General features: G+C 40.7%; 1 protein-coding gene and 1 pseudogene across 1 annotated transcript in view; one reads left to right on the top strand and one right to left on the bottom strand.

Annotated features, from left to right (window-relative positions):
* Positions 1–22622, top strand: part of ZNF367 (zinc finger protein 367) — a 32332-nt gene extending 9710 nt beyond the window's left edge. The window contains exons 2-5 of the mRNA XM_054502265.2: positions 10296–10446; positions 13631–13750; positions 16028–16166; positions 20092–22622. Coding sequence (XP_054358240.1) covers positions 10296–10446; positions 13631–13750; positions 16028–16166; positions 20092–20314 — 633 coding nt within the window. The 3' untranslated portion in view covers positions 20315–22622. The remainder of the gene's footprint in view (positions 1–10295; positions 10447–13630; positions 13751–16027; positions 16167–20091) is intronic.
* On the bottom strand, positions 820–1498 carry LOC129044365 (ribosome biogenesis protein NSA2 homolog; annotated as a pseudogene).
* Positions 22623–25199: the final 2577 nt, after the last annotated feature.

The raw sequence follows: 25199 nt of genomic DNA, 5'->3' as shown, positions 1-25199 counted from the left end.
TGTGCAACAAGTCCCTAGAATTTATTCATCTTGTAAAACAAACTCTATACTCACTGCACTTGCCTTTCCCCCGCCCCTCTCTAGTCCCTGGCAATCACCACTCTTCTAAGAGTTTGATGACCTCAGATACCTCATATAGGTAAAATTATGCAGTATTTGCCTTTTTGTCACTGGTTTGTTTTACTTAGCATAGTTTCCTAAAGGTTCATCCATGTTATGGCATATGGCAGGATTTCCATCTTTCTGAAGGCTGAGTAGTACTCCATTGTTACTATAACACACTGAGTTTGCTTAGGCTGAACTGTATATAGCACTATTTATCCATTCATCAGTCAGTGGACATTTGGGTTGCTATCGATTGTGAATAATGCTGCAATGAACACAGATATGCAAATATCTCTTTGAGATTCTGTTTTCATTTCTTTTGGATATGTAGCCTTTCCACATTCTGTTTTTAAAAAAATATTTATTTATTATTTATTTATTTATTATACTTTAAGTTCTAGGGTACATGTGCACAACGTGCAGATTTGTTACATATGTACACATGTGCCATGTTGGTGTGCTGCACCCATTAACTCGTCATTTACATTAGGTATATCTCCTAATGCTATCCCTCCCCCCTCCCCCAACCCCGCGACAGGCCTGGTGTGTGATATTCCCCTTCCTGTGTCCAATGTTTATTTATTTATTTATTTTGTGTTCCATTAAAACTTCATTTACAGAAACAGGCTATTTGCCAATATTTTAATCTATTAAAAATTACTCACGCTGGCCGGGCACGGTGGCTCATGCCTGTAATTCCAGCACTTTGGGAGGCTAAGGCGGGCGGATTACAGAGATCGAGACCATCCTGGCTAACACGGTGAAACCCCGTCTCATTGGCCTGATGAATCTTTCATATTTAGGTGGTTTTCTTGTAAAGCCATCTCCAACAAAGCACACTTTAGTAACCATCCTCTTCCATGCCTTCTTTCTCTTTCCTGTTCGAATAACTTTTAATACTTCTGCTTCTCCCTGGGCACGTACTTTAGGCAGAGGGACTTCCCATTTTCCTGCCTTTTCTTTTCGTTTCTGTTTAATCATATTGGAAAGTACTTTAGTTCGAGATTGTCCCTCTCTGTCCAGCAGATAGGCAGGTACTGCTCCCTGTGGAGTCTTTTCATCATTCTTGTGTTTGGTGTTTCTCTTTTCATGAATCTTTGATAGTCTTTTTCATTTGTATTTTCTCAGCATGGCGCTGTTTATGTTAAAGCTTAGCCTTCAGACCAATCATTTTCTTTGCCTTCTTTGAACGTTCATGAGCCTCTCCACTTTCTTTCTTTCTCTTTTTCTGTTGGTAATCCAAACGGTATCCATAGTGTTTACGGTGTAATTCAATATATTCATTCTGTGGCATGGTGACGGCCGCAGAGCCGCCAGGAGCAGCCCCTGGGGTGCGAAAATGCTCTCAATTTTCGGGTCTCAAAGACCCACAAGCCCACGCCACGCAGGCCAGGACAGGAAAGCTGTTTATTTATTTAATAATAGAGATGGGGTCTTGCTATGTTGCCCAGGTTGGTCTCTAACTTCTGGCCTCAAGCGACCCTGTCACCTCAGACTCCCAAAGTGCTGGGATTACAGATGTGAGCCACTGTGCCTGACCCCCACGTTCTTTTTTTTTTTTTTTTTTTTGAGGTGGAGTCTCGCTCTGTCATCCAGGCTGGAGTGCAGTGGTGCCATCTCGGCTCACTGCAAGTTCCACCTCCCGGGTTCACGCCATTCTCCTGCCTCAGCCTCCCGAGTAGCTGGGACTACAGGCGCCCGCCACCACGCCCGGCTAATTTTTTGTATTTTTTTTAGTAGAGACGGGGTTTCACTGTGTTAGCCAGGATGGTCTCGATCTCTTGACCTCGTGATCCGCCTGCCTCGGCTTCCCAAAGTGCTGGGATTACAGGTGTGAGCCACCGCGCCCGGCCCCCACGGTCTTAATCATTAAAAAAGTTAACTGTAATGGCTAATGAGAATTTACCAACATAAAACATATTTCTTCAGTTATTAATAATTTTTAGGTGTTCCTGTTTTACGCTGCCTGTATCTAAAGACTAAAGGAAAAATAGGTAAAGACTTCATTAAATCTTTTGAAAACTTTCTGTGGACTTTCAGAATAAAAGTAGTAAGTGTACAACTAATTTGAATATTCATGGTATAAGACTGAAATCAGGTCATTAAGTTGTGCTGAATATAGATTTTAATATCTAAGGATTTTCTTAAAACATGATTTATCCTAGAAGAGAACTCATCCATGTAGGGATTGAACTTTTCTTTCAATGTGAAAATTTGATTGAAAGGAATTTTGCTGTAGCTTATTACTATCCTTCAAGGTTTCAGGCTGATGTTTAAGCTTGTGGAAGGCTTTGAGTTTTGATATTGAAAGCCCTAAAAGCATCTTCGTTTTAGATGTAGTTGTATATGATCCTTTTATGATTTTTTTTCATGTAACTTGTATGTGTGAAAGTTCACTTAACTGGGAAACAAAGTTTCTTTCAAGTAAATGTTTATTTTATATTAGTTTTAGCTGTATAGAAAAGCTGTGAAGGTAGTACAGAGAGTTCCCATAAACTGCACACCCAGCTTCCCCGTTAACATCTTACACTAGTGTGGTACATTTGTTAAAAATTAATGAACCAATACTGATGCACTAGTATTAACTGAAGCCCATAGCATATTCAGATTTCCTTAGGTTTTTAATCAACGTAAAATTACATAACATTAAATTAATCATTTTAAAGTGTACAATCTAGTGACATTTAGTACATTCATAATGTTCTACAAGTTCCAAAACATTTTTATCACCTGTAAAGAAAACTTGATCTGTTAGGCCATGATTCCCTGTTCCCTACTACATGCAGACCTTGGAAACCAACAACCTACTTTCTGTCTCTATGGATTTACCTATTCTGGATATTTCATTAAATGAAGTCACACAATATGTTGCCTTTTGTGTTTGGCTTCTTTTTTTAGCATACTGTTTTTTAGGTTCATCCACTTTGTAGCACATATTATTTTCATGGCTGAATAATTTCATTATATATGTATACATATTCCATTGTGTATGTATATGTATATATATGATATCGATACAAAACTATCAAACTTTTCCACAGTGGCTGAGCCATTTTACATACTCATCAGTAGTATATGATGGTTCCAATTTCTCTACATTTTTTATAAAAAACTATTTCCTACTTATTTTCCTTTTTTTCTCCCAGTATAGTATAACCTAGTTGGTGCAAAGTAGTATCTCACTGTGGTTTCAATTAGCATTTTCCTAAATGATGAATAATTTTGAGGCTTTTTTTTTTTTGAGACAGAGTTTCGCTCAGTTGGCCAGGCTGGAGTGCAGTGGTGTGATCTCTGCTCACTGCAACCTCCGGGTTCAAGCGATTCTCCCACCTCAGCTTCCTGAGTAGCTGGGATTACAGGCACTCGCCATCATGCCCGACTAATTTTTGTATTTTTAGTAGAAACGGGGTTTCACCATGTTGGCCAGGCTAGTCTTGAACTCCTGACCTCAGGTAATCCACCCACCTTGGCCTCCCAAAGTGCTGGGATTACAGGCATGATACACTGCATGTGGCTGATTTTGAGCATCTTTTTATGTATTTGCTGGCCATATAATTGCATTTGTCGGCCATATAACTGCTTTGGAGAAATGTCTGTTCAAATCATTTGCCTATTTTTTAATAGAGTTTTTTGTGTTTTTTTTTGTTGTTGAGTTCTAAGAGGTCTTTTTATATCCTTGATACTAGGCCCTTATCAGATGTATGGTTTGCAAATAATTATCTCCCATTCTGTAGGTTGGCCTTTCGTTTTCTTCATAATGTCCTTTGATGTACAAAAGTTTTACATTTTGATTCAGTCCAATTTATTCTTTTGTTGCTTAGCTCTTGGTGCCATATCTAAAAATCCATTAAAAAAATACAAAGTCAAGAAGAGTCATCCCTATGTTTTTCTTTAAGAGCATTACAGTCTTTTTTTTTTTTTTTTTTCGGAGACGGAGGCTCGCTCTGTTGCCCAGCCTGGAGTGCAGTGGCGTGATCTCGGCTCACTGCAAGCTCCGTCTCTCGGGTTCACGCCATTCTCCTGCCTCAGCCTCCCGAGTAGCTGGGACTACAGGCGCCCGCCACTGCGCCCGGCTAATTTTTTGTATTTTTAGTAGAGATGGGGTTTCACCATGTTAGCCAGGATGGTCTCCATCTCCTGACCTCGTAATCCACCCGCCTCGGCCTCCCAAAGTGCTGGGATTACAGGCGTGAGCCACTGCGCCCAGCCAAGTTTTTGTATTTTTAGTAGAGACGGGGTTTCATCGTGTTAGCCAGGATGGTCTTGATCTCCTGACCTCGTGATCCGCCCGCCTTGGCCTCCCAAAGTGCTGGGATTACAGGCGTGAGCCACCGCACCCGGCCTTGTTTTTGTTTTTTTGAGACAGGGTCTCATTCTGTTGCCCAGGCTGGAATGCAGTGGCGTGATCTTGGCTCACTGCAACCTCTGCCTCCTGAGTAGCTGGGATTCCAGGCATGTGCCACCCTGCTCGGCTAACTTTTTGTATTTTTGGTAGAGATGAGATTTCACCATGTTGCCCAGGCTGATCTCGAATTTTTGGGCTGAAACAATCCACCCACCTCGGCCTCTCGAAGTGCTGGGATTACAGGCATGGGCTACCGTGTCCAGCTAAGAGCTCTATAGTTTTAGTTCTTATATTTAGCTCTGTGGTACATTTTGAGTTAGTTTTTGTATATAGTGTAAGGCAGGGGTCTAACTTTATCCTTTTGTATATGGAAATCCAGTTATCCCAGAACCATTTGTTAAAGAGACTATTATTTCTCTGTTGAATGTTCTTGGGTCCCTTGTTGAAAATCAATTGGCCTTTCATGTATAGGTTAGGTTCTGTACTCTAAATTTTATTTCATTTGTCTATATGTCTTTCCTTATGCCATTACCACACTGTCTTAATTGCCAGTGCTTAGTAGTAAGTTTTGAAATTGGGAAGTGTGAGTCCTCCTGTTTTGTTCTCTTTTTCAAGATTATTTTGGCTATTTGGAGCCTCCTATAATTCCATATGAACTTGAGGATAGCCTTTTCCATTTCTGCAAAAAAAAAAAGAAAACCCCTGGAATTTTAATAGAGATTGCATTGTGGCTGTAAGATTGCTTTGGATAGCATTGCTGTCTTATCAATTTTAAGTCATCTAATTCCTGAATTGTATCCTATAAGTTTGGTATGTTGTGTTTTTGGTATTATTTGTGTCAAGGTATTTTCTTTTTTCCCTTGTGATTTATTCTTTGACCCATTGGCTATTTAAGAGTGTGTTGGGCCGGGCACGGGGGCTTACGCCTGTAATCCCAGCACTTTGGGAGGCCAAGGCGGGTGGATCACGAGGTCAGGAGTTCAGGACCAGCCTGGTCAATATGGTGAAACCATGTCTCTACTAAAAATACAAAAATTATCTGGGTGTGGTGGCGCACACCTGTAGTCCCAGCTGCTCAGGAGGCTGAGGCAGGAGAATTGCTGGAACTCGGGAGGTGGAGATTGCAATGAGCTGAGATCATGCCACTGCACTCGGGCCTGGGCAACAGAGCAAAACTCCGTCTCAAAAAAAACAAAAGGTGTGTTGTTTAATTTCTATATATTTGTTCCTGTTTTCCTTCTGTAAAGTTTCATTCCATGAGGTCAGAGAAGATACTTGGAATGCTTTCAGTCTTTTAAAATTTATTGAGACTTTTTTGTGGTCTAACATAAGGTCTGTGTTGGAGAATATCCTTGTGGATCTTCTGCCTAGTTGTCTTATTCATTATTGAAAGTAGGGTATTAACTGGGCACAGGGGCTCATGCCTGTAATCCTAACACTCCGGGAGGCCGAGATGGGCGGATCACTTGAGGCCAGGAGTTCAAGACCAGCCTGGCCAACAAGGTGAAACCGTCTCTACTAAAAATACAAAAAAAAAAAAAATTAGCCATGCGTGGTGGTGGGCACTTGTAATCCCAGCTACTCGGGAGGCTGAGGCAGGAGAATCACTTGAACCTGGGAGGTGGAGGTTGCAGTGAGCTGAGACTGCACCACTGCACTCCAGCCTGGGCAACAAGAGTGAGACCCTGTCTCAAAAAAAAAAAAAAAAAAAGAAGTAAAGGAAGTAGGGTATCGAAGACTCCTGCTGTTTTTGAACTATTTCTCCTTTTAATTCTGTCACCTTTTGCAGGGGGCTCTGTTCTTAGGTGTATATGTATTTCTAAAAGTTATAAGTTTTTCTGTCCTTTCACAGTTCTTTCTTTCTTTCTTCTTTTCTTTTGTTTGTTTGTTTCTTTTTTTTTTTGGAGATGGAGTCTAGCTCCGTCGCCAGGCTGGAGTGCAGTGGTGCGAACTCGGCTCACTGCAACCTCCGCCTTCTGGGTTCAAGCGATTTTCCTGCCTCAGCCTCCTGAGTAGCTGGGACTATAGGTGCGTGCCACCATGCCCAGCTAATTTTTGTATTTTTAGTAGAGTCGGGGTTTCACCATGTTGGCCAGGATGGTCTTGATCTCTTGACCTCGTGACCTGCCCACCTCAGCCTCCCAAAGTGCTGGAATTTAAGAGATAGGGTCTTGCTCTGTTGCCCAGGCTGGAGTGCAGTGGTGTGATCATAGCTCACTATAGCCTTGAACTCCTGGGCTCAAGTGATCCTCCTGCCTCAGCCTCCTGAGTAGCTGGGACTATAGGCACATACCACTGCACCTTGCTAATTTTAAATTTTTTTTTTTTTTTTTTTTTGTGATGGCATCTCACACTGTCTCCCAGGCTGGAGTGCAGGGGCGCAATCTCGGCTCACTGCAACCTCCACCTCCCAGGTTCAAGCGATTCTCCTGCCTCAGCCTCCTGAGTAGCTGGGATTACAGGCGTGCGCCACCACACCTGGCTAATTTTTTTTTGTTTGTTTTGTTTGAGACGGAGCTTCGTTCTTGTTGCCCAGGCTGGAGTGCAATGGTATGATCTCGGCTCACCGCAACCTCTGCCTCCCAGGTTCAAGCAATTCTCCTGCCTCAGCCTCCTGAGTAGCTGGGAGTACAGGCATGCACCACCATGCTCAGCTAATTTTGTATTTTTAGTAGAGACAGGGTTTCTCCATGTTAAGGCTGGTCTCGAACTCTTGACCTCAGGTGATCTGCCCGCCTTGGCCTCCCAAAGTGTCGGGATTACAGGCTTGAGCCACTGTGCCCGGCCTAATTTTTGTAGTTTTAGTAGAGGCGGGGTTTCGCCATGTTGGTCAGGCTGGTCTCGAGCTCCTGACATTGTGATCTGCCCACCTCGGCCTCCCAATCAGCTGTTAATCTTATTGAGGACCCCTTTTACATGATGAACCACTTTCTTTTCCTTTTGAGGCCCGGTCTTGTTTTGTCCCCAGGCTGAAGTCCAGTGGTGCGATCATGGCTTATTGCAGCCTTGACCTCCCAGGCTCAGCTGATCCTCCTTCCTCAGCCTCCTGAGTAGCTGGGACCACAGGCGTGTACCACCACACTTGGATAATTTTTAAATTATTTGTAGAGATGGGGTCTCCTTATGTTTCCCAGGCTGGTCTCAAACTCCTGGATTCAAGTGATCCTCCTGCCTTGGCCTCCCAAAGTGTTGGGATTACAGGCTTGAGCCACGGTGCTTATCCAAGTCACTACTTTCTTGCTGCTTTCAAGATTCTTTTTGTCATTTGACAGTTTGATTACAAAATGTCTTGGTGTGGATCTCTTTATTTTTCTTGAAGTGTATTGAGCTTCTTGGATGTTTAGATTTGTGTCTTATCAAGTTTGGGAAGTTTTCCGTCATTATTTCTTCAAATATCCTTCCCTTTTCTCTCTTGCCTCTACAACTCCAGTTATATGTATGTTGGTATGCTTGATGGTGTTCCATAGGCATCTTAGACTCTGTTGATTTCCCTTCCTTCTTTTTTCTTTCTGTTCTTCAGACTGGATAAATTCAACTGATCTATCTTCAAGTTGGCTGATTGTTCTGTCAGTTCAAATCTGCCATTGAAATCCTCTAGTGAAGTTTTTTTTTTTTCAGTTATTGTACTTATCAGCTCCAGAATATCTATTTGATTCTTTTTTATAATTTCTGTCTCTTTGTTGGTTTTCTGTTTGTTGAGACATTGTTCTCCTGGTTTCTTGTCCTTCTTTTTCCTTTTTTTTTTTTTAATACAGGGTCTTGCTCTGTTGCCCAGGCTGGAGAGCAGTGGTGTAATCATGGCTCACTGCAGCCTTGACCTTGCAGGGTCAAGTAATTCTCCCACCTTAGCCTCCCAAGTAGCTTGGGAGAAGTGCCACCATGCCTGGCTAATTTATTTTTCTTCCTTTTAGAGAGGGGGTCTTGCTATGTTACCCAGGCTTCTTGTTATTCTTTGTCCATCATTTCCATTAGCTCACTGAACACATTTAAGACAGTTGATTTAAAATCTTTGTCTAGTAAGTCCAGTGTCTGTTCTTCTTCTCAGTCTCTTTGTGTTAATTTCTCCAGTGTATGTACCATACTGTTTTTTTATTTCTTCTCATGCTTTGTAACATTTTGTTGAAAACTGGATGTTTTGAATATTATAATGTGGTGACTCCGGAAATCAGACCCTTCCTTCTGAATTTTTGTTGTTTGCTATGAGTTGTAGTTAGTTGTTTAGTGATTGTTTTAAACTCTTTCTAAATTCTGTGTTCTTTGTTGTGTTTGTTCTCTAAAGTCTCTTTCTTAGCCTGTGTTCAGCTGATGCTTTTTTTGTTTGTTTGTTTTTTGTTTTTTTGAGATGGAGTCTTGCTTTGTCACCCAGGCCAGGGTGCAGTGGCGCGATCTCAGCTCACTGCAACCTCCACCTCTCAGGTTCAAGCAATTCTCCTGCGTCAGCCTCCTGAGTAGCTGGGACTAGTGGTGTGTGCCACTATGCCTGGCTAATTTTTGTATTTTTAGTAGAGACGGGGTCTCGCCATGTTAGCCAGGCTGGTCTTGAACTTCTGACTCAGGTGATCCACTGGCCTTAGCCTCTCAAAGTGCTGGGATTACAGGCGTAAGCCACCATGCCCGGCACTTTGTTTTTTGTTTTTTAGAGATGGGGTCTCACTCTGTCACTCAGGCTACAGTGCAGGGGCATCATAACTCAGTGCAGCCTTGAACTCCTTCGCTCAAGTGATCCTCCCACCTGAGTCACTGGGATTATAGGCTGAGCCACCACTAGTGTTTTGCCAGACTTTTTTGAATACCTAGAGCCTCCCTCCACCATCCCCCAAAAAAGAGTAGAAAGAAAGGAGGACAACCACCTTCTCCCAGTCTTTGCAGAATGGCTGTGTTGGGGGACACTGTCATTGCTTAGCCCTGCTGTTTACAACTCTACTCTAGCCTCATTTCCTGCTTGTGCTGAGCCGAAAGTTCAGCTAAAGGGTCTTTTCAGATCTTTTCTGAGCATGCTTCCTGCCCTGGGCATATATGCATGACTTTCTAAATTCCTAACCTTAGTATAAGTGGACATTGTTGAATGCCCTAATTTCCAAAAGAAACTTTCTCCCAGCTTTTCCTCTCAGGCTGTTGGTGTGTCTGTTTGCCTCAACTGAAATCTTTTGCCCCAGGTGGCTGCAGATTATTTGTCTTACAAGTTTTTTGAGCAATACCCTCTGAAGAGACACCTCTCTGCCCTGTTCCAAGTTAGGGAAAGCAAAGACCAATGCCTTGTGTCAGTCCTTCAGGTAACCCGCAGGCTCAAAACAGGCAAATGCAATTTTTTCAGAATTTCTCCCTCTGGAAGCAGGGACTAAAGGAGTAGGTTCCCAGACTGAGAATGCAGGCTGCTGTCTTCAAGACTGCCACTGGGGAAGGGAAAGAGAGAGGGCAAGTCAAAATGCTGCAAAGCTTTTCTACTGTTTCAAGTTGCTTTTTTATTGATTCAGTTTGCTTAGTTGCTATAAATGTATTTTCTGGAGTTGTGACAAAGCTGATCTGACAGTTTTTGCTTGATTTTTCAGTCATCTGTGGAGGGATGGGCCATTCGAGTTACCTGCCTCACCATTTTTACTGATGTCCCTTAAGAAAGACTTTTGCTTTGTTTTTAGAGACAAAACAAAAATGTTTTGTGCTATGTTGCTTCGAACTCCTGGCCTCAAGCGATCCTCCTACCTCAGCCTCCTAAATAGCTGGGACTATAAGTGTGTGCCGCTGTGCCCAGCTCCCAAGAAAGATTTTTAAAAGTTATATTATGATATGTTGCTTTAATGAGTAGAGTTAAATAAATTATATTAATGTTTATAAAAATTATCAACAGGATGGAATCCGACGTGGTAGGCCCAGAGCAGATACTGTCCGCGATTTAATAAACGAAGGAGAGCATTCATCCAGCAGAATCCGTTGTAACATCTGTAATAGGGTGTTTCCAAGGGAGAAATCTCTCCAGGCTCACAAAAGGACTCATACAGGTAAGTTGAGCAAATTTTATAGAGACTGCCAGAAGTAACACTTTTTTCTTTTTTTTGAGATAGTCTCGCCCTGTTGCCCAGGCTGGAGTGCAATGGCGCGATCTCGGCTTACTGCAAGCTCCGCCTCCTGGGTTCAAGCAATTCTCTTGCCTCAGCCTCCTGAGTAGCTGGGATTACAGGTGTGCACCACCACGCCCAGCTAATTTTTGTATTTTTAGTAGAGACGGGGTTTCACCATGTTGGTCAGGCTGGTCTCGAACTCCTGACCTTGTGATCCGCCTGCCTCAGCCTCCCAAAGTGCTGGGATTACAGGCGTGAGCCACCGCGCCTGGCCAGAAGTAACACTTAACTGAACGCTGATTTGATATTGAGTAAAAATTAACTTTTTAGTTGCTTTATATTTTCTTATTACCATTATTGTGAAGTTTTTAAAAAAGGCAGTATAGTCAGTTTCTTTTTGGTGGAGAGTGGTGGTTTTATGAATACTGGTTACATGTGATTTCTAAAGTTATCATGGTAATTAACCTAGATGTCATAGTCATGTTATTGGCAAATTTAGTTTTACCCCCTACTTGCCCAAATTGTACTTGATATACTTTTATCTATGTAATTGATAAAATTCATCTGTAGGCCAAAAACATTAATTGTCAAGTTTTTAATAGAATGTTTAGAGTCCTCACTGTGCTATCAGGACATTTGACCTAAGCATTAAATCTGTGGTGAACTATGGTAGGCAGCCATCTCAAGATTATGGTACATCTTTATTTGCATATGGAAATTATATTTGCATTTTAAATATCATTTAGAGAGCCAAAAAAAAAAAAAAAGTATAGAGGGCCCTTGTTCTCGCTATAAAGTTGGCCCCAAAGGAAGGAACTTTATAGTTCATCTAATAGTTTACAGGTGAGGAAACTGAAGTGCCAAAAATCCAACTACTACCGGCTTACAATCAGTCTCTCATACCTTTAAAGGTAGAGCTACACTGCCCCATACAGTAGCCACTGTGACTCCTGAGCACTTGAAATGTGGGTAGTCTAAATTGAGATGGGCAGTAATATAAAACATACTTAATATGAAAAAAAGAGTAAACAATAATTTTTACTGTTGATTATGTATTGAAATGACACTTTTAGATAAATTGGATTAAATAAAATACATCATTAAAATTAATTTCACGGCTGGGTGCCGTGGCTCACTCCTGTAATCCCAGCACTTTGAGAGGCTGAGGTGGGTGGATCACCTGAGGTCAGGAGTTCAAGACCAGCCTGGCTAACATGGAGAGACCCCATCTCTACTAAAAATACAAAATTAGCCAGGTGTGGTGGCACATGCCTGTAATCCCAGTTACTCGGGAAACTGAGGCAGGAGAATCACTTGAACCCGGGAGGTGGAGGTTGCGGTGAGCCGAGACGTGACATTGCACTCTAGCCTGGGTAACAAGAGCAAAACTCAATCTCAAAAAAAAAAAAAAAAAAAATTTTATTTCACCTCTTTCTCTACTTTTTCTAATGTGCCTTCTAGAACTGGTTCATATTGTCTTTCATTGGGCAGTACTGGTTTAGAACTTAAGCTTGTAACCCTCAGTCCCCTATTTTTTTCCACCATGTTTACGGTGCTCACCTGTTTCTCACTTTTTTTAACTTGTGGTTTTTGAAAATATATATTTAAATGATATGATAGAATAGAGGTTTTTTTAAGTTAAATCCCTGGAAAGGGGTAATGTTTGAATTTTAAATCATTATAAACTAAGGTGTCTAGAAGTTTTGACTTTAGATACCATTAGTAAAATGATTACTTAATGAAACATTCTAATTTTGAGAATTTTTATATATTTTTTTCAATCTAAATATTCTAAAATATCCCCTGGATAACTGGTTTGTAGGCCATAGAGTTGCCAGTATGGGTAAGATTCAAGACTGTGGCAGAATGAAGAAAGGGCTGAGTGCCGTCCTGATCACCACTACCTCACTGTGTCACCTGATACCCCAGGCATGAGCCTAGATGTCTGTACATCAAGGAACTGAAAGGAGGATCCCTAAGGGATAGTTGAGCCCTATTAGCATATTTTGTAAAAAGCTTTTCCCTTACTATTTTAAACAATCCACCTATATCTGTGTTTTATTTTAACTTGTATTCAACTATCACAACCATTTATTATGTCTCTAAATAATGAGAAATTTAGGGAGGACTTGTTATTGTTCTTTGAGTTACACTGGAAAATGCAAACTAATGTACAATTGTTGATTAAATAATGTTTTTTTCAATAAATAATGTTTAATTATCATTGAACAAATTTTTCAGCACTTGAGCCTGGCACTGTGTTGTCTATAGGAATTTAAGTGAAGTATAAGGTACTAGGAATCTTTGCAGGAGACTACCATGACACATAAACAACACAGGACCCCAGGTTAATGAAGGTATACAAAGTTCAATTATTTGGAGGTAGATAGGAAGAATTCAGTTATTTGGGGAGATAGGAAGAATCTCACTGAGAGCCCACAGGATTGGGAAGATTTGAATGGGCAGAGAAAATAGGATTTTCAAGGATTGGAACAAGATGAGGAACTGCCTCCTGGCTGGAATGATTCTCCAGGAGGGAAGTAAGGATAAACTCTGCCCCTTAACCCCAATAGCTAATGAGGTTGGTGAGATTGCCTAGAGTGCCGATCTTAGAGGACCATTTAAGTCAGCAGATAATTTTTAGTTGTCCAAGGGGTGTAATAGGATTTGGGGGTGGTTCAGGGGCTAGTTGGTATGACAAAAGCAGACTTCTATGCCAGCTACTCTGGGAGTGCTGTGCAGGGGAAGAAACGAGAGGCCGGCCAGGAGGCTGTCGGAGGGTTCATCCTAGTGGGAGGGCTGCCCGTCTGACCAGGGGAAGCTGAGTGGGAAGGCAGGAGTGGGTGGAAGACATAGTGAAGAATCAGCAAGATCTAGTGATTTGAAGTATGAGGGAGAAAAAGTACGGGATAAGCTCAAGATGATAACCTCAAGGCCTAAAGAATAGATTGTGTTCCCCAGCAGATAGTCATTGATGCCATTTCCACCTGCAGCTCAGTGGGGGCCATGACATGTTTTATTGTTATTGGGAGTCATGACCTATATAAAGGCTGATTCTCTCCCCATCCCCCTCCTCTTCTGGCCTTATTATCTCAGATATAATATCTAACATCTGTCTACTTAGGTGAGAGGCCCTATCTGTGTGACTATCCAGACTGTGGAAAAGCCTTTGTTCAAAGTGGACAGCTCAAAACACATCAGCGTCTTCACACCGGAGAGAAACCTTTTGTTTGTTCAGAAAATGGTATGGTGTTAGAAGTTAAGTTTATGAAATAACTAGTTGTGACTTAACAGTTAAAATATCTTTTCCTTGAATTTTTTTGAGGGGAAAGATTTTTTAATATAAATTTTATAAAACTTTATAAAGTTTTTCTTTGATAATTGTGATATATGCTGAATTTCTCAGAAATGATTGATTTTAAAAATTTGTTGGTTTTGATTTTTGTGGGTACATAGTAGGTATACATATTTACAGGGTACATGAGATACTTGATACAGACATGCAATGCATAATAATCACATGGTAAATGGGCTATCCATCCCCTCAAGCATGGGTCCTTTGTGTTACAAATAATCCCGTTATACTCTTAAGTTATTTTAGAATGTACAGTTAAGTTATTATTGACTGTAGTCACCTTGTGCTATAAAATACTAGGTCTTATTCATTCTTTCTATTTTTGGTACCTATTAACCATCCTTACCTGCCTCTCATCCCCCAGCTCCCCTTCCTAGCCTCTGGGCACCATTGTTCTACTCTCTATCTCCATGAGTTCAATTGTTTTGATATTTAGATCCCACAAATAAGTGAGAACAAGTGATGTTTGTCTTTCTGTGCCTGGCTTAAGAAATGATTGATTTTTAAATAAAGTAATCCTTTTTGATGAAACCTTAAAGGGCAATTAAAGATACTATATCCAGTTGTAGACAGTAGAAAAATCTGTAAAAGTAATTACAGCCTTTGGAGCAACATTTTAAACTTTTTAATTATTAAAGTGAAGTAAGCATATTATCCTATGTGATTTTCTTAATCTTTTATCAGTTTCTAAAGATGCACATTTTTATGCAGTTACAGTATATTTGAAGTTCAGTGCAGTCTGTCCTGTTGCTCTGTAATTTTCTTGATTATTACAAATGTTGCAAAGGTCTGCAAACTTTTCATCTATCAAGTTTGCTTAAGCCTATACACAATGGTTTCCTCTATGTTGAATAATGAATATTTGTTTATTTATTTTTTGAGACGGAGTTTTGCTCTTGTTGCCCAGGCTGGAGTGCAATGGCACCATCTCAGTTCACCGCAACCTCCGCCTCCTGGGTTCAAGCGATTCTCCTGCCTCAGCCTTCCGAGTAGCTGGGATTACAGGCATACGCCACCATACCCAGTTAATTTTGTATTTTTAGTAGAGACAGGGTTTCTCCATGTTGGACAGGCTGGTCTTGAACTCTCGACCTCAGGTGATCTGTCCACCTTGGCCTCCTAAAGTGTTGGGATTACAGGCGTGAGCCACTGCGCCCAGCATTTATTTATTTATTTTTTATTGTTTTGAGATGGAGTCTCACTTTTCGCCCAGGCTGGAGTACAGTGGCACGATCTTGGCTCACTGCAACCTTCGCCTCCTGAGTTCAAGCAGTTCTCCTGCCTCAGCCTCCAGAGTAGCTGGAATTACAGGCTTGTGCCACCATGTCCGGCTAATTTTTGTATTTTTAGTAGAGATGGGGGACCATGTCGGCCAGGCTGGTTTTGAACTGCTGACCTCAGGTGATCCACCCGCCTCGGCCTCCCAAAGTGTTGGGATTACAGGCATGAGCCACTGCGCCTGGTCTGAATATTTAATTTGTTTTTTAAATGTTCTTGTTACCAACAAAGCTGAGGGGAATGTTTTCATACTTGTAGCTTTGTTCATCTTTTGGGATGCTTCCTTACGTTGGAATCCACAAATGGAATTCTCGGGTCTGAGGTTTTGAACTCCACCCCACCCCTGCGATGGAGTCTGGCTGTGTCACCAGGCTGGAGTACAATGGCGTGATCTCGGCTCACTGCAACCTCTGCCTCCTGGGTTCAAGCTATTCTCCTGTCTCAGCCTCCTGCGTTGCTGGGATTACAGGCAGAGACCATTACGCCTGGCTAATTTTCGTATTTTTAGTAGAGATGGCATTTTGCCATGTTGGCCAGGTTGGTCTCTAACTCCTGATCTCAAGTGATTTGCCCGCCTCGGCCTCCCAAAGTGCTGGGATTACAGGCGTGAGCCACTACGCCCTGCCATTTTGAACATTTTGAACTCATGCTAATAAATCACTTTCCAATGGTGTTGGACACACATGGCCACGACCAAAATGTGACTGTCTTCCTGTCCCCGCTCTAGCACTGATGAGACTGTGCTGGTTTGTTTTCTCCTCCAAATTATAGATCCTAAATTTCACCATATTAATTTACTTTTCTGGATACCAGTGAAACTGAATGTTTTCCATATGTCTGTGTGCTGGATGTCCAAATCCTAACAGGTGTTAACCTTGTGTTTTGAAGGCTGCCTGAGCAGATTCACCCATGCAAACCGCCACTGTCCGAAGCACCCCTACGCCAGGCTGAAGAGAGAGGAGCCCACGGACACACTCAGCAAACATCAGGCTGCCGACAACAAGGCCGCGGCCGAGTGGCTGGCGAGGTCAGGAATGCTGCCTTTAGTCCACCGTGAAGATGCACAGCGCGGGCTTGGGCTATGTTAGGAACTTGGACACTCCTCTCATTTTAAATAAGCTGCATTTATACACATTTTATAACATAATTAGAAATGACCCCTGATTTTCTATAAAATTGTTATGAGTGGTATTAGGATCTTAGCATCTGTGTGTGATAGAAAATTACAATATAATTAGAGTGCCCAGACCACAGTTTATTTTAAAAGGAAGAGTTTTCCCATTTTGAAAAAATGTTTTATATGTATTGTATTTCATTCGTCATGAATGCAACCTTCTTCATTTTCTTTATGTTAGCCTTAGCTATGTGCCAATTAAAACAGGGATAGACAGCCGAGGTGGGTGGATCGCCTGAGGTCAGGAGTTTGAGAACAGTCTGGTCAACTTAGTGAAAACTCATCTTTACTAAAAATACAAAAATTACCTGGGCAGTAGTGGCACGCGCCTATAATCCCAGTTACTTGGGAGACTGAGGCAGAAGAATCGCTTGAGCCTGGGAGACGGAGGTTGCAGTGAGCCGAGATGGCCCCACTGCACTCTTGTACTCCAGCCTGGGTGACAGAGTGAGACCCTGTCTCAAAACAAAACAACAAAAGAAACACCAGGGATAGATGTTAGTGGTTCTTCTTAGGTGAGGTTCCAAAAACACCAATTTAATTTTTTCCAATGGCAACAAGGCAGCCAGTATAAAAGAATTTCTCTAAGGATATTTCGGTCGAAGGACCTGTCTGCTGTACACGAGCCAGCAGCAGCTGCTCAGGCCTCACCCAGGCCTCACTGGCTGCTTAGGGTAAAGTCCAGGATTCCTAGCTGTGCTGCCATAGCCCTGCCTTCCTCTGATAAGGCAACTGTCCCCTGCCATGCTGGGCTGTGGGTTTCTCAACACAGGTGCCTTTGTATGAGGGCCTGTGTGCACCCTGCTTCCTCTGCCTGGAGCACTCACTCCCCACTTGGCTTAGCCTCTTGCTCACCTTCATCTCTTACTCAGGAAGGCCTCCCTGACCTGCTCAGCAACAAACGGGCTGGGACCCCCTTAACAGATGCTTTCATTTTCCTTTTCAAAACATCCATCACACATTTATTTGTTTGTTTTATACCTTCCCTGCCAGACTGAAAGCTTCCCCGGGCAGGGATATTTGTCTTGTTTATTATGGTAAGCCTAGGGCCTAGCATAGCTTCTGGGCCTTGATAAATATTTGAAGGAATAAACTCTGTTTTGTTTGGATAAAAATACATAAGAATAGATAATGGAATCTGGAAATACTATTTGATTATTCACCTCCAGGGAAATTTGTTAGCACTGTCATAGAAATTGTTTAGATGGGCTATTCTAGGGGTACCTTAAACTAAATATCTCCATCACTTCCTCCCCTCCTGTTTCTCCTGGTTGGCTCCTACTGCCCCATTATTTCTAATTGTGTCCCAGCCAGAAGCTTACTGGTCATCCTTGTCTTTTTTTTTTTTTTTTTTTTTTCAAGACAGGGTCTTACTCCGTTGTCAAGACTGGACTGTAGTAGCAGGATTATTAGCTCATTGAGCCTTGACCTCCTGGGCTCAAGTGATCCTCCCACTTCAGCCCCCTGAGTAGCTGGGACCACAGGTGTGTGCCACCACGCCCAGCTAATTTTTAAGTTTTTTGTAGAGACTGGGTCTTGTCACGTTGCCCACGCTGGTCTCAAACTCCTGGCCTCAAGTGATCCTCGCACCTTGGCCTCCCAAAGTGTTGGGATTACAGGCATGAGCCACCGAACCTCGCCTCCTTGTCTTCTCCTGTCTACTCAGTGACCGAGTTATGACATCTACCTCCTTACTAACTCACATTCAGCCACTTGAATGCTCTCAGTCCATTTTCCATGCTGCTGCCAGAGGGATCTTTCTAAAATGTCAGTATGATCCTTAGTCTAAAGCCTAAACCCTTTATTATGGAATTCGAAGTCCTTCATTACCTGGTTCCTGCTGACTTGCTGAACTTATCTTTTGCCATTCTCCTTTTCTAGTCATCCTTCAAGTCATACTGAACAATTTGCACTTCTTTTTTTAGACCTCTGTGGGCATTGCCAAAACTTTTCCACTTTAAGTAGTCTGGATTTCCTGAAATTTGGTAGTTGTATTTTTTTTTTTTTTTTTTGTATGTAATTTTAAAAACAGCTTTGTTGGGGCTGGGTGCGGTGGCTCACGCCTGTAATCCCAGCACTTTGGCCGAGGTGGATGGATCACCTGAGGTCAGGAGTTCAAGATCAACCTGGCTAAATGGCAGGACCCCATCTCTACTAAAAATACAGGCCCGGCGCGGTGGCTCACGCCTGTAATCCCAGCACTTTGGGAGGCCTAGGCAGGCAGATCACCTGAGGTCGGGAGATCGAGACCAGCCTGGCCAACATGGTAAAACCCCGTCATTGCACTCTAGCCTGGGCAAGAAGAGTGAAACTCTGTCTCCAAAAAAAAAAAAAAAAAAATTAGCCAGGCATGGTGGTGGGCGCCTATAATTCCAGCTACTCAGAAGGCTGAGGCACGAGAATAGTTTGAACCCAGGAGGTGGAGGTTGCAGTGAGCCAAGATTGTGCCACTGCCCTCCAGCCTGGGTGACAAAGTGAGACTGTCTCAAAAAATAAAATAAAAATAAATAAAAACGGCTTTGTTGGTATATAAGTAATATATAAGAAATTATGATACATTTAAAGTGTACAGTTTGATACATTTTAAAGTATACAATTTGATACATTTTTGACATGTATATACTGTGACACCATCTCCACAATCAAGATGGTGAACATATCCATCATTTCCAAGTTTCCTCGTGCCCCCATTGTGAACCGAACCACACATTCCTCCCTGTCCCCCTTCCCCCCATACAACACTGATCTGCTGTCACTATAAAATAGTAGTTTTATACAAATGTAGTTTGTTTATTCACTCGATGGGCATTTGGGTTATTTTTGGCTATTACATATAAAGCTACTATGAACATTAATATACAAGGCTTTGTATGGACAGTTTTGTATGATCTGTTACTGTCATTTAAAATGCATTTTTCTTTTTTTTTTTTTTTTCTTGAGACGGAGTCTCGCTCTGTCACCCTGGATGGAGTGCAGCAGCCCAACTTCAGCTTGCTGCAACCTCCGCCTCCCAGGTTCAAGTCATTCTCCTGCCTCAGCCTCTGGAGTAGCTGGGATTACAGGTGCCCACCACCACGCCCGGCTAATTTTTTTGTATTTTTAGTAGAGAGGGGTTTTCACCATGTTAGCCAGGCTGGTTTTGAACTCTTGACCTCAAGTGATCTGCCTGCCTCGGCCTCCCAAAGTGCTAGGATTACAGGCGTGAGCCACTGCACCCAGCCTAAATACGCATTTCTTTAGTTACCAAAGAGTTGAGCATTTGCATTTTCTCTTGTAAGTTATCAGTTGGCCATGTAATAGAATAAGGGTAGTGTTTTTAAGTTTTTGAACAAACTCTGTGTCACAGATGTTAATCACTTTGTCATAGTTTGTGGGCTTAATATTTACAGCATTAACGCTGTCAGAAGTTACCATCCTTCTGTAGATAGGATAAATAAGTTTCTAAGGACTGTTTTTTCTACTATTTCTGTATTTTACTCAACTCCACTTCACACAGGCTTTTTAAGGCGGTGATAGTTCAATGGCAAAAATGTGATTTGAGAGTGAGTAGAAGATCTAGAACTGCCAGGTTTATTATGGAAACCTGAGCACGTCTCTTACCCTCGTTGAACTTCAGTTTCTTTCTTCTATAAATAGGAAATGTATGTTAAATCACTTTATAACTTTATAAACTGAACCACATAAAAGTAATATTGTGGTACGGAACTTTTTAAAAGAAAAGTAAACATTTGGAAATTTCATGTCTGCCATGTAACTAATGTGGCTGCATTTCACATAGGTATTGGGAAATGAGAGAGCAGCGCACCCCCACTTTGAAAGGCAAGCTGGTTCAGAAGGCTGATCAGGAGCAGCAGGACCCTCTGGAATACCTTCAGTCTGATGAAGAGGACGACGAGAAGAGAGGGGCCCAGCGCCGGCTGCAGGAGCAGCGGGAGCGCCTGCACGGAGCCCTCGCGCTCATAGAGCTTGCCAACCTGACTGGGGCGCCACTCCGACAGTAGCTTGGACACTGACTCTTCCACTGTACAAAAGTACTGCCCAGCGTACTTAAAAAGTAGATCCTTGGGCATAAGCTAAGCACCTTATTTGCTTATCATAGGCTGCTATTCTGTAGAAATTTATGAAGAATGTTATTGCCCCAGAATATGGGGTGAGAGAGAACTGCACTTTTTTTATATGGAAATGAATTCGTTGTAAAGTTTAAAATATTTTGTAAATATGGACTGCACAGTACAGGGTAGAAAACTACATATTGTGGGAAGCTAGATTTTGCAAGTTTAATGCATTCATTGGAAGCAGTTCTCACAGGAAGCACTTTCTGAATAAGACACTTGTTTGAAAAACAGAATGGTACAAATAGCCAAAGAAAGTTAAAACAGATTATTTATAAGATCATTTTTAACAATATATATTAGTATGTTTAACAATACTGTAAACACTGAAGCAAGCAAGAAAGTATAAAATATGTAAGATAAATAATTTTAATTGCAAAATACTGTGCCCACTAAGGCTAGAGAAATGGGAGGCTGACTATTTTGGAAGATGTTCTAAGTAACGGACTTAGAAGAAAATAGATATTTGAGGCTCTTGGTAAGATGCACAATAGTTCAGAATTTTTGAAATTGGAGCAAAATCAGTCTTATTCTATCTTTCTGGGGCTTTACAACTCAGTAAAATGTTTAAGTTTGAAAAGCACTTGTCATCCCTAGCATGTTAACTTGGGAACTTTTGCACATTTCATATTTCTCATTTGCTGAAATTGAGTGATTAATCTTGCAAAGTCTAGGTAACATAGTAATTGGTAATTTTAAAAATACATATTAAGGGCCCTGTAATGAGATTTGGCACTTGGATTTTTACTAAAGGGACACCTACAGGGTTATTTTGTAGTGAAATGTTTTAGATCTTTTGTTAGCAAACACTACATTTTAATTGTACTGCTTGTTTAGAATTATTAGCAAATGGAAGCCTCCATATTTATATTTTCAGTGCATAAAGCCACCTTCTTGCTTTACTTCAGAGTAACATGCCAAGCTATTTTGTGTTCACTAAATTTAGCTATCAGTTAAACACTGCAGAAAATATTAGCTACTCAAATAAGTAGGCTTCTGAAATAGTTTTAACTGCAAGTGTGTTAACTTGTGTGGTGGTTTGAAGCCATTTTTCCAAATAAAGTTATTAAACACCACTTTATGTACTGAAGCATGAACAGAAAAATCAAGAGCTGAGCAGACCACCTCCTTTATGTAGGCAAAACTTCCATCATTTTGGCTTTTGTTCTAAACAGAACTAAATGACATGCATAGCATGGTAATTCACAGATTGCTTAATTGGAATAAAACTCAGAGTAATAGAGGGAAATATGGGCTCTTCAGTGCCTTTTTAGCTTTTTTGAGTTGAAGAGGTTCCTACAGATGTAGTTTAAACATTACAAAGTAGGCTTCTTTATCCAAAAATCCCAATGTGTCATAGTACACAGATAGTTTAAAATATGTAGCCACGGGGAAGGGGAGGCATGTAAATGTCTTGAAGAGGAGAAAAAGTATGAAAGAAGATAACGATAGTTACGAATAATGTGCATGATGAGGACATACTTTAAAAATGTAATTCCTCTGTACAGTAAATTACAAATCTTTAGGGATTTTTTTGTAATAAGAGAATTTATATTTGTAATGGTCTAAGAATTTTGTTTGTAATGTGGTATATAGAAATTTAATTTGGAGCACTTATAAGCTGGTAAGAGAGACTATAGCATCTGAATTATCTTGGTTTATGTTTCAGCATTTCCTCTAGAATTTTTGCTCTCAAATATGTGATTTAATGAACTAAAAACAACACTCATCAGTCTTGGGAAATTTGAACTTTGATCAACTTAACTAAAGAAGGAAGGGTAGTAACAATTTTTCAAATACAAATATTTGCCAATTCACAGATGATAACATTTAAGGCCTTCAAAAGTAAGGGTTTTTCCTTGTTTCTCCAGTCAGCTTTTGTCAACTCTAATAGTTTTTTCATAAACATTTTTTATTTGTATAATTGCAACAGTTTAAGAAATTATCACAACTATTTAGAAACATTTAAAATGTTCTTTTTGATATAAGCTATATACTTGGAAAAATACATTGGCATCTAAAATTCGAGGTGTGTTAAGACTGCTTTTTGTTTTAAAAAATGTGGTTTACATTCAAATTTTTGAAGTGTTTTATGCTTCATATGGCTAAGTTGTAGTTTGGCAGAGTTAACAGCATAAGAATAAACATGCTGTAATTTTAAAAGATGCTTTGAATAAAAATTTATTTTAATTTAAAATTTAAAGTACACGGTCATTCTTAAAGCCTTTATCATTTGTTTTCCTATCAAAAATATAATAACCATGATATAAAAAATTTTAAAAGATAGAAACATCACCTACAGCCTTATGTTCAGCCATCATTATTTCAGTACATGTTTGTGTAGTTGTAAGTACAGTGTGGATTGCTTTTTCTTACTTTAATTATGGCCTTTAAGGTTATAGATATTTAACTTCCTTATCTGGTTCATTATTACAGTGTTAAAAATATACTGCTGTGGATAAGTATTGAACTATTGCCACCCCATTTCCAGGCCTTAAATTAGGGTAATAAGGAAAAGGGATTTCATTTCACTTACATTTAGGATGGGTTGTCTCTGGGGTCACCTCCTCAAGAATCCATTTAAAGCCTGTGTACTTTCCTAAGAGTCTAGCAAATTGGTTTTCTTTTTTCATCAGTTATTTTTGGTAGATCTTTAGTTGTGTATTTGCAATGGCAAGGGTCAGCCTGTCCTACCCTTGTGCAGAAGAATATCACAAGCAACTCCTTAGTGTGAGTTGCTGTTTAAACAGGGTAAGGATGGGATTTTGACAGCGAGGTAAGGTCCTGGAAGTATGTATATACAAGCAAACTAAATGCAATTGTGATGAAGGTCATCATTAAAAGTGACTTTAAAATATTCTTTTTTCAGTCAAAACATTTGGAGACTCAGAAGAAAATTGAATGTTCTGAGGAAATTAACCAAAATGACGGATTTCCTGTTTAACTTGAATATGGATTCATTTTCTCTTTTAAAACGGACTTAACATGTCTTTTCTTTCTTGTTTTGGGTAACTTGGGCACTTCTGGTCTTTTTAATGCTAGCTAATTTTCACGAGTTCTGCTTTAGTTCTTATCAGGGCTGAAAATGTTTCCCAGTTTTCATTCTCCTGGTTGTTTAGTGCCTACGGGTAGAAAAACAATTATCTGGGCATCTATATAGTTAGGCCCCAACTTTTGTTTAACTTGAAATCCAGCTTTTCTAAGAAGCTAAAAGTTTATATATATATATTATACATTATATATTAAATATATAATATATATTATACATTATATATTAAATATATAATATATATTATACATTATATATTAAATATATAATATACATTATATATTAAATATATAATATATGTATTATACATTACATATTAAATATATAATGTATTATACATTACATATTAAATATATAATGTATTATACATTACATATTAAATATATAATGTATTATACATTACATATTAAATATATAATGTATTATACATTACATATTAAATATATAATGTATTATACATTATATATTAAATATATAATGTATTATACATTATATATTTAATATGTAATGTATTATACATTATATATTTAATATATAATATATATTATACATTATATATTAAATATATAATATATATATTTTTTGAGACGGAGTCTTGCTCTGTCGCCCAGGCTGGAGTGCAGTGGCGCGATCTCGCCTCACTGCAAGCTCTGCCTCCCGGGTTCACGACATTCTCCTGCCTCAGCCTCCCGAGTAGCTGGAACTACAGGCGCCCGCCACCACGCCCGGCGAATTTTTTTTGTATTTTTAGTAGAGACGGGGTTTCACCGTGTTAGCCAGGATGGTCTCGATTTCCTGACCTCGTGATCTGCCCGCCTCGGTCTCCTAAAGTGCTGGGATTACATGCGTGAGCCACTGCGCCTGGCCAAAAGTTCATGTTTTTTAAAGACTGACAAGACTAGGTGGTTCTGGGAAGCTGTCCTTCAACTGACCTGACCCGAAGGCAAAGGGCCCTCCGCGAGGAGTGGACCTGCCACAAAGCACCCAGAGGAGACCCAAGTCCCAAGGCTTCACCCACCTTACTCCTAGCCACTCCACTCCTAGATATTTTTTTAAGAGAAATGAAAACAGAAGTCCCACAAACGCCCACGAATTTTCATGGAGGCATTTTTCCTAGTGGTCCTAAACTGGAAACAACCAATGGATACACAATTTGTGATACTACTCAACGATTAAACAAACCACATGGTCGAGTCCAAAGCATGTAGTGAAAACCCCTGAGACCACATGCTCATTCATAAATTCCAGAAAGCACCTTGTTTATTTGAAATTCCGGAAAAGGCAAACCTAACCTACAGCAATAGTCATCGATAAGATGCGGGCGTTAACTTCAAAGGGGCAGTAAGGGGAATTTTTGGGGCGATGGAAATGTTCTGTTTTGAGTAGTTACTCCGGTGGATGCCTTTGTCGAAGCTCATCTCAAACTGGACTGGCAAGATGTGTACACTTCACTGTATGTAAATTATACACTAAACAAAAAAGTTGTAGGGAAAAAAAAAGCAGAACAAGCCCTGAGACTTACTGAAGCGTTTCTCTCCAGGAAAGCCTGGAGGAAGGCAGCGCTTTTCAACTCCCCAACGCATTGCCGGCCCTGGAGACCGAAGGAGGTGCCTGGAACCACGGTGAAGTCCAGCGCGCAGAGTCCTCCCGCGCCGGCCTCGGGCGCTCGCAGGGGGCGGGCCGGGACCTGGGATTGCACCGGGCTCTTCCTGTTCCTGCCGCGCC

Source organism: Pongo pygmaeus, chromosome 13 (genome assembly GCF_028885625.2).
Source record: "Pongo pygmaeus isolate AG05252 chromosome 13, NHGRI_mPonPyg2-v2.0_pri, whole genome shotgun sequence".
Taxonomy (NCBI): domain Eukaryota; kingdom Metazoa; phylum Chordata; class Mammalia; order Primates; family Hominidae; genus Pongo; species Pongo pygmaeus.
Note: the sequence above shows the minus strand (reverse complement) of the source record. Positions and strands in the feature narration are given on the sequence as shown.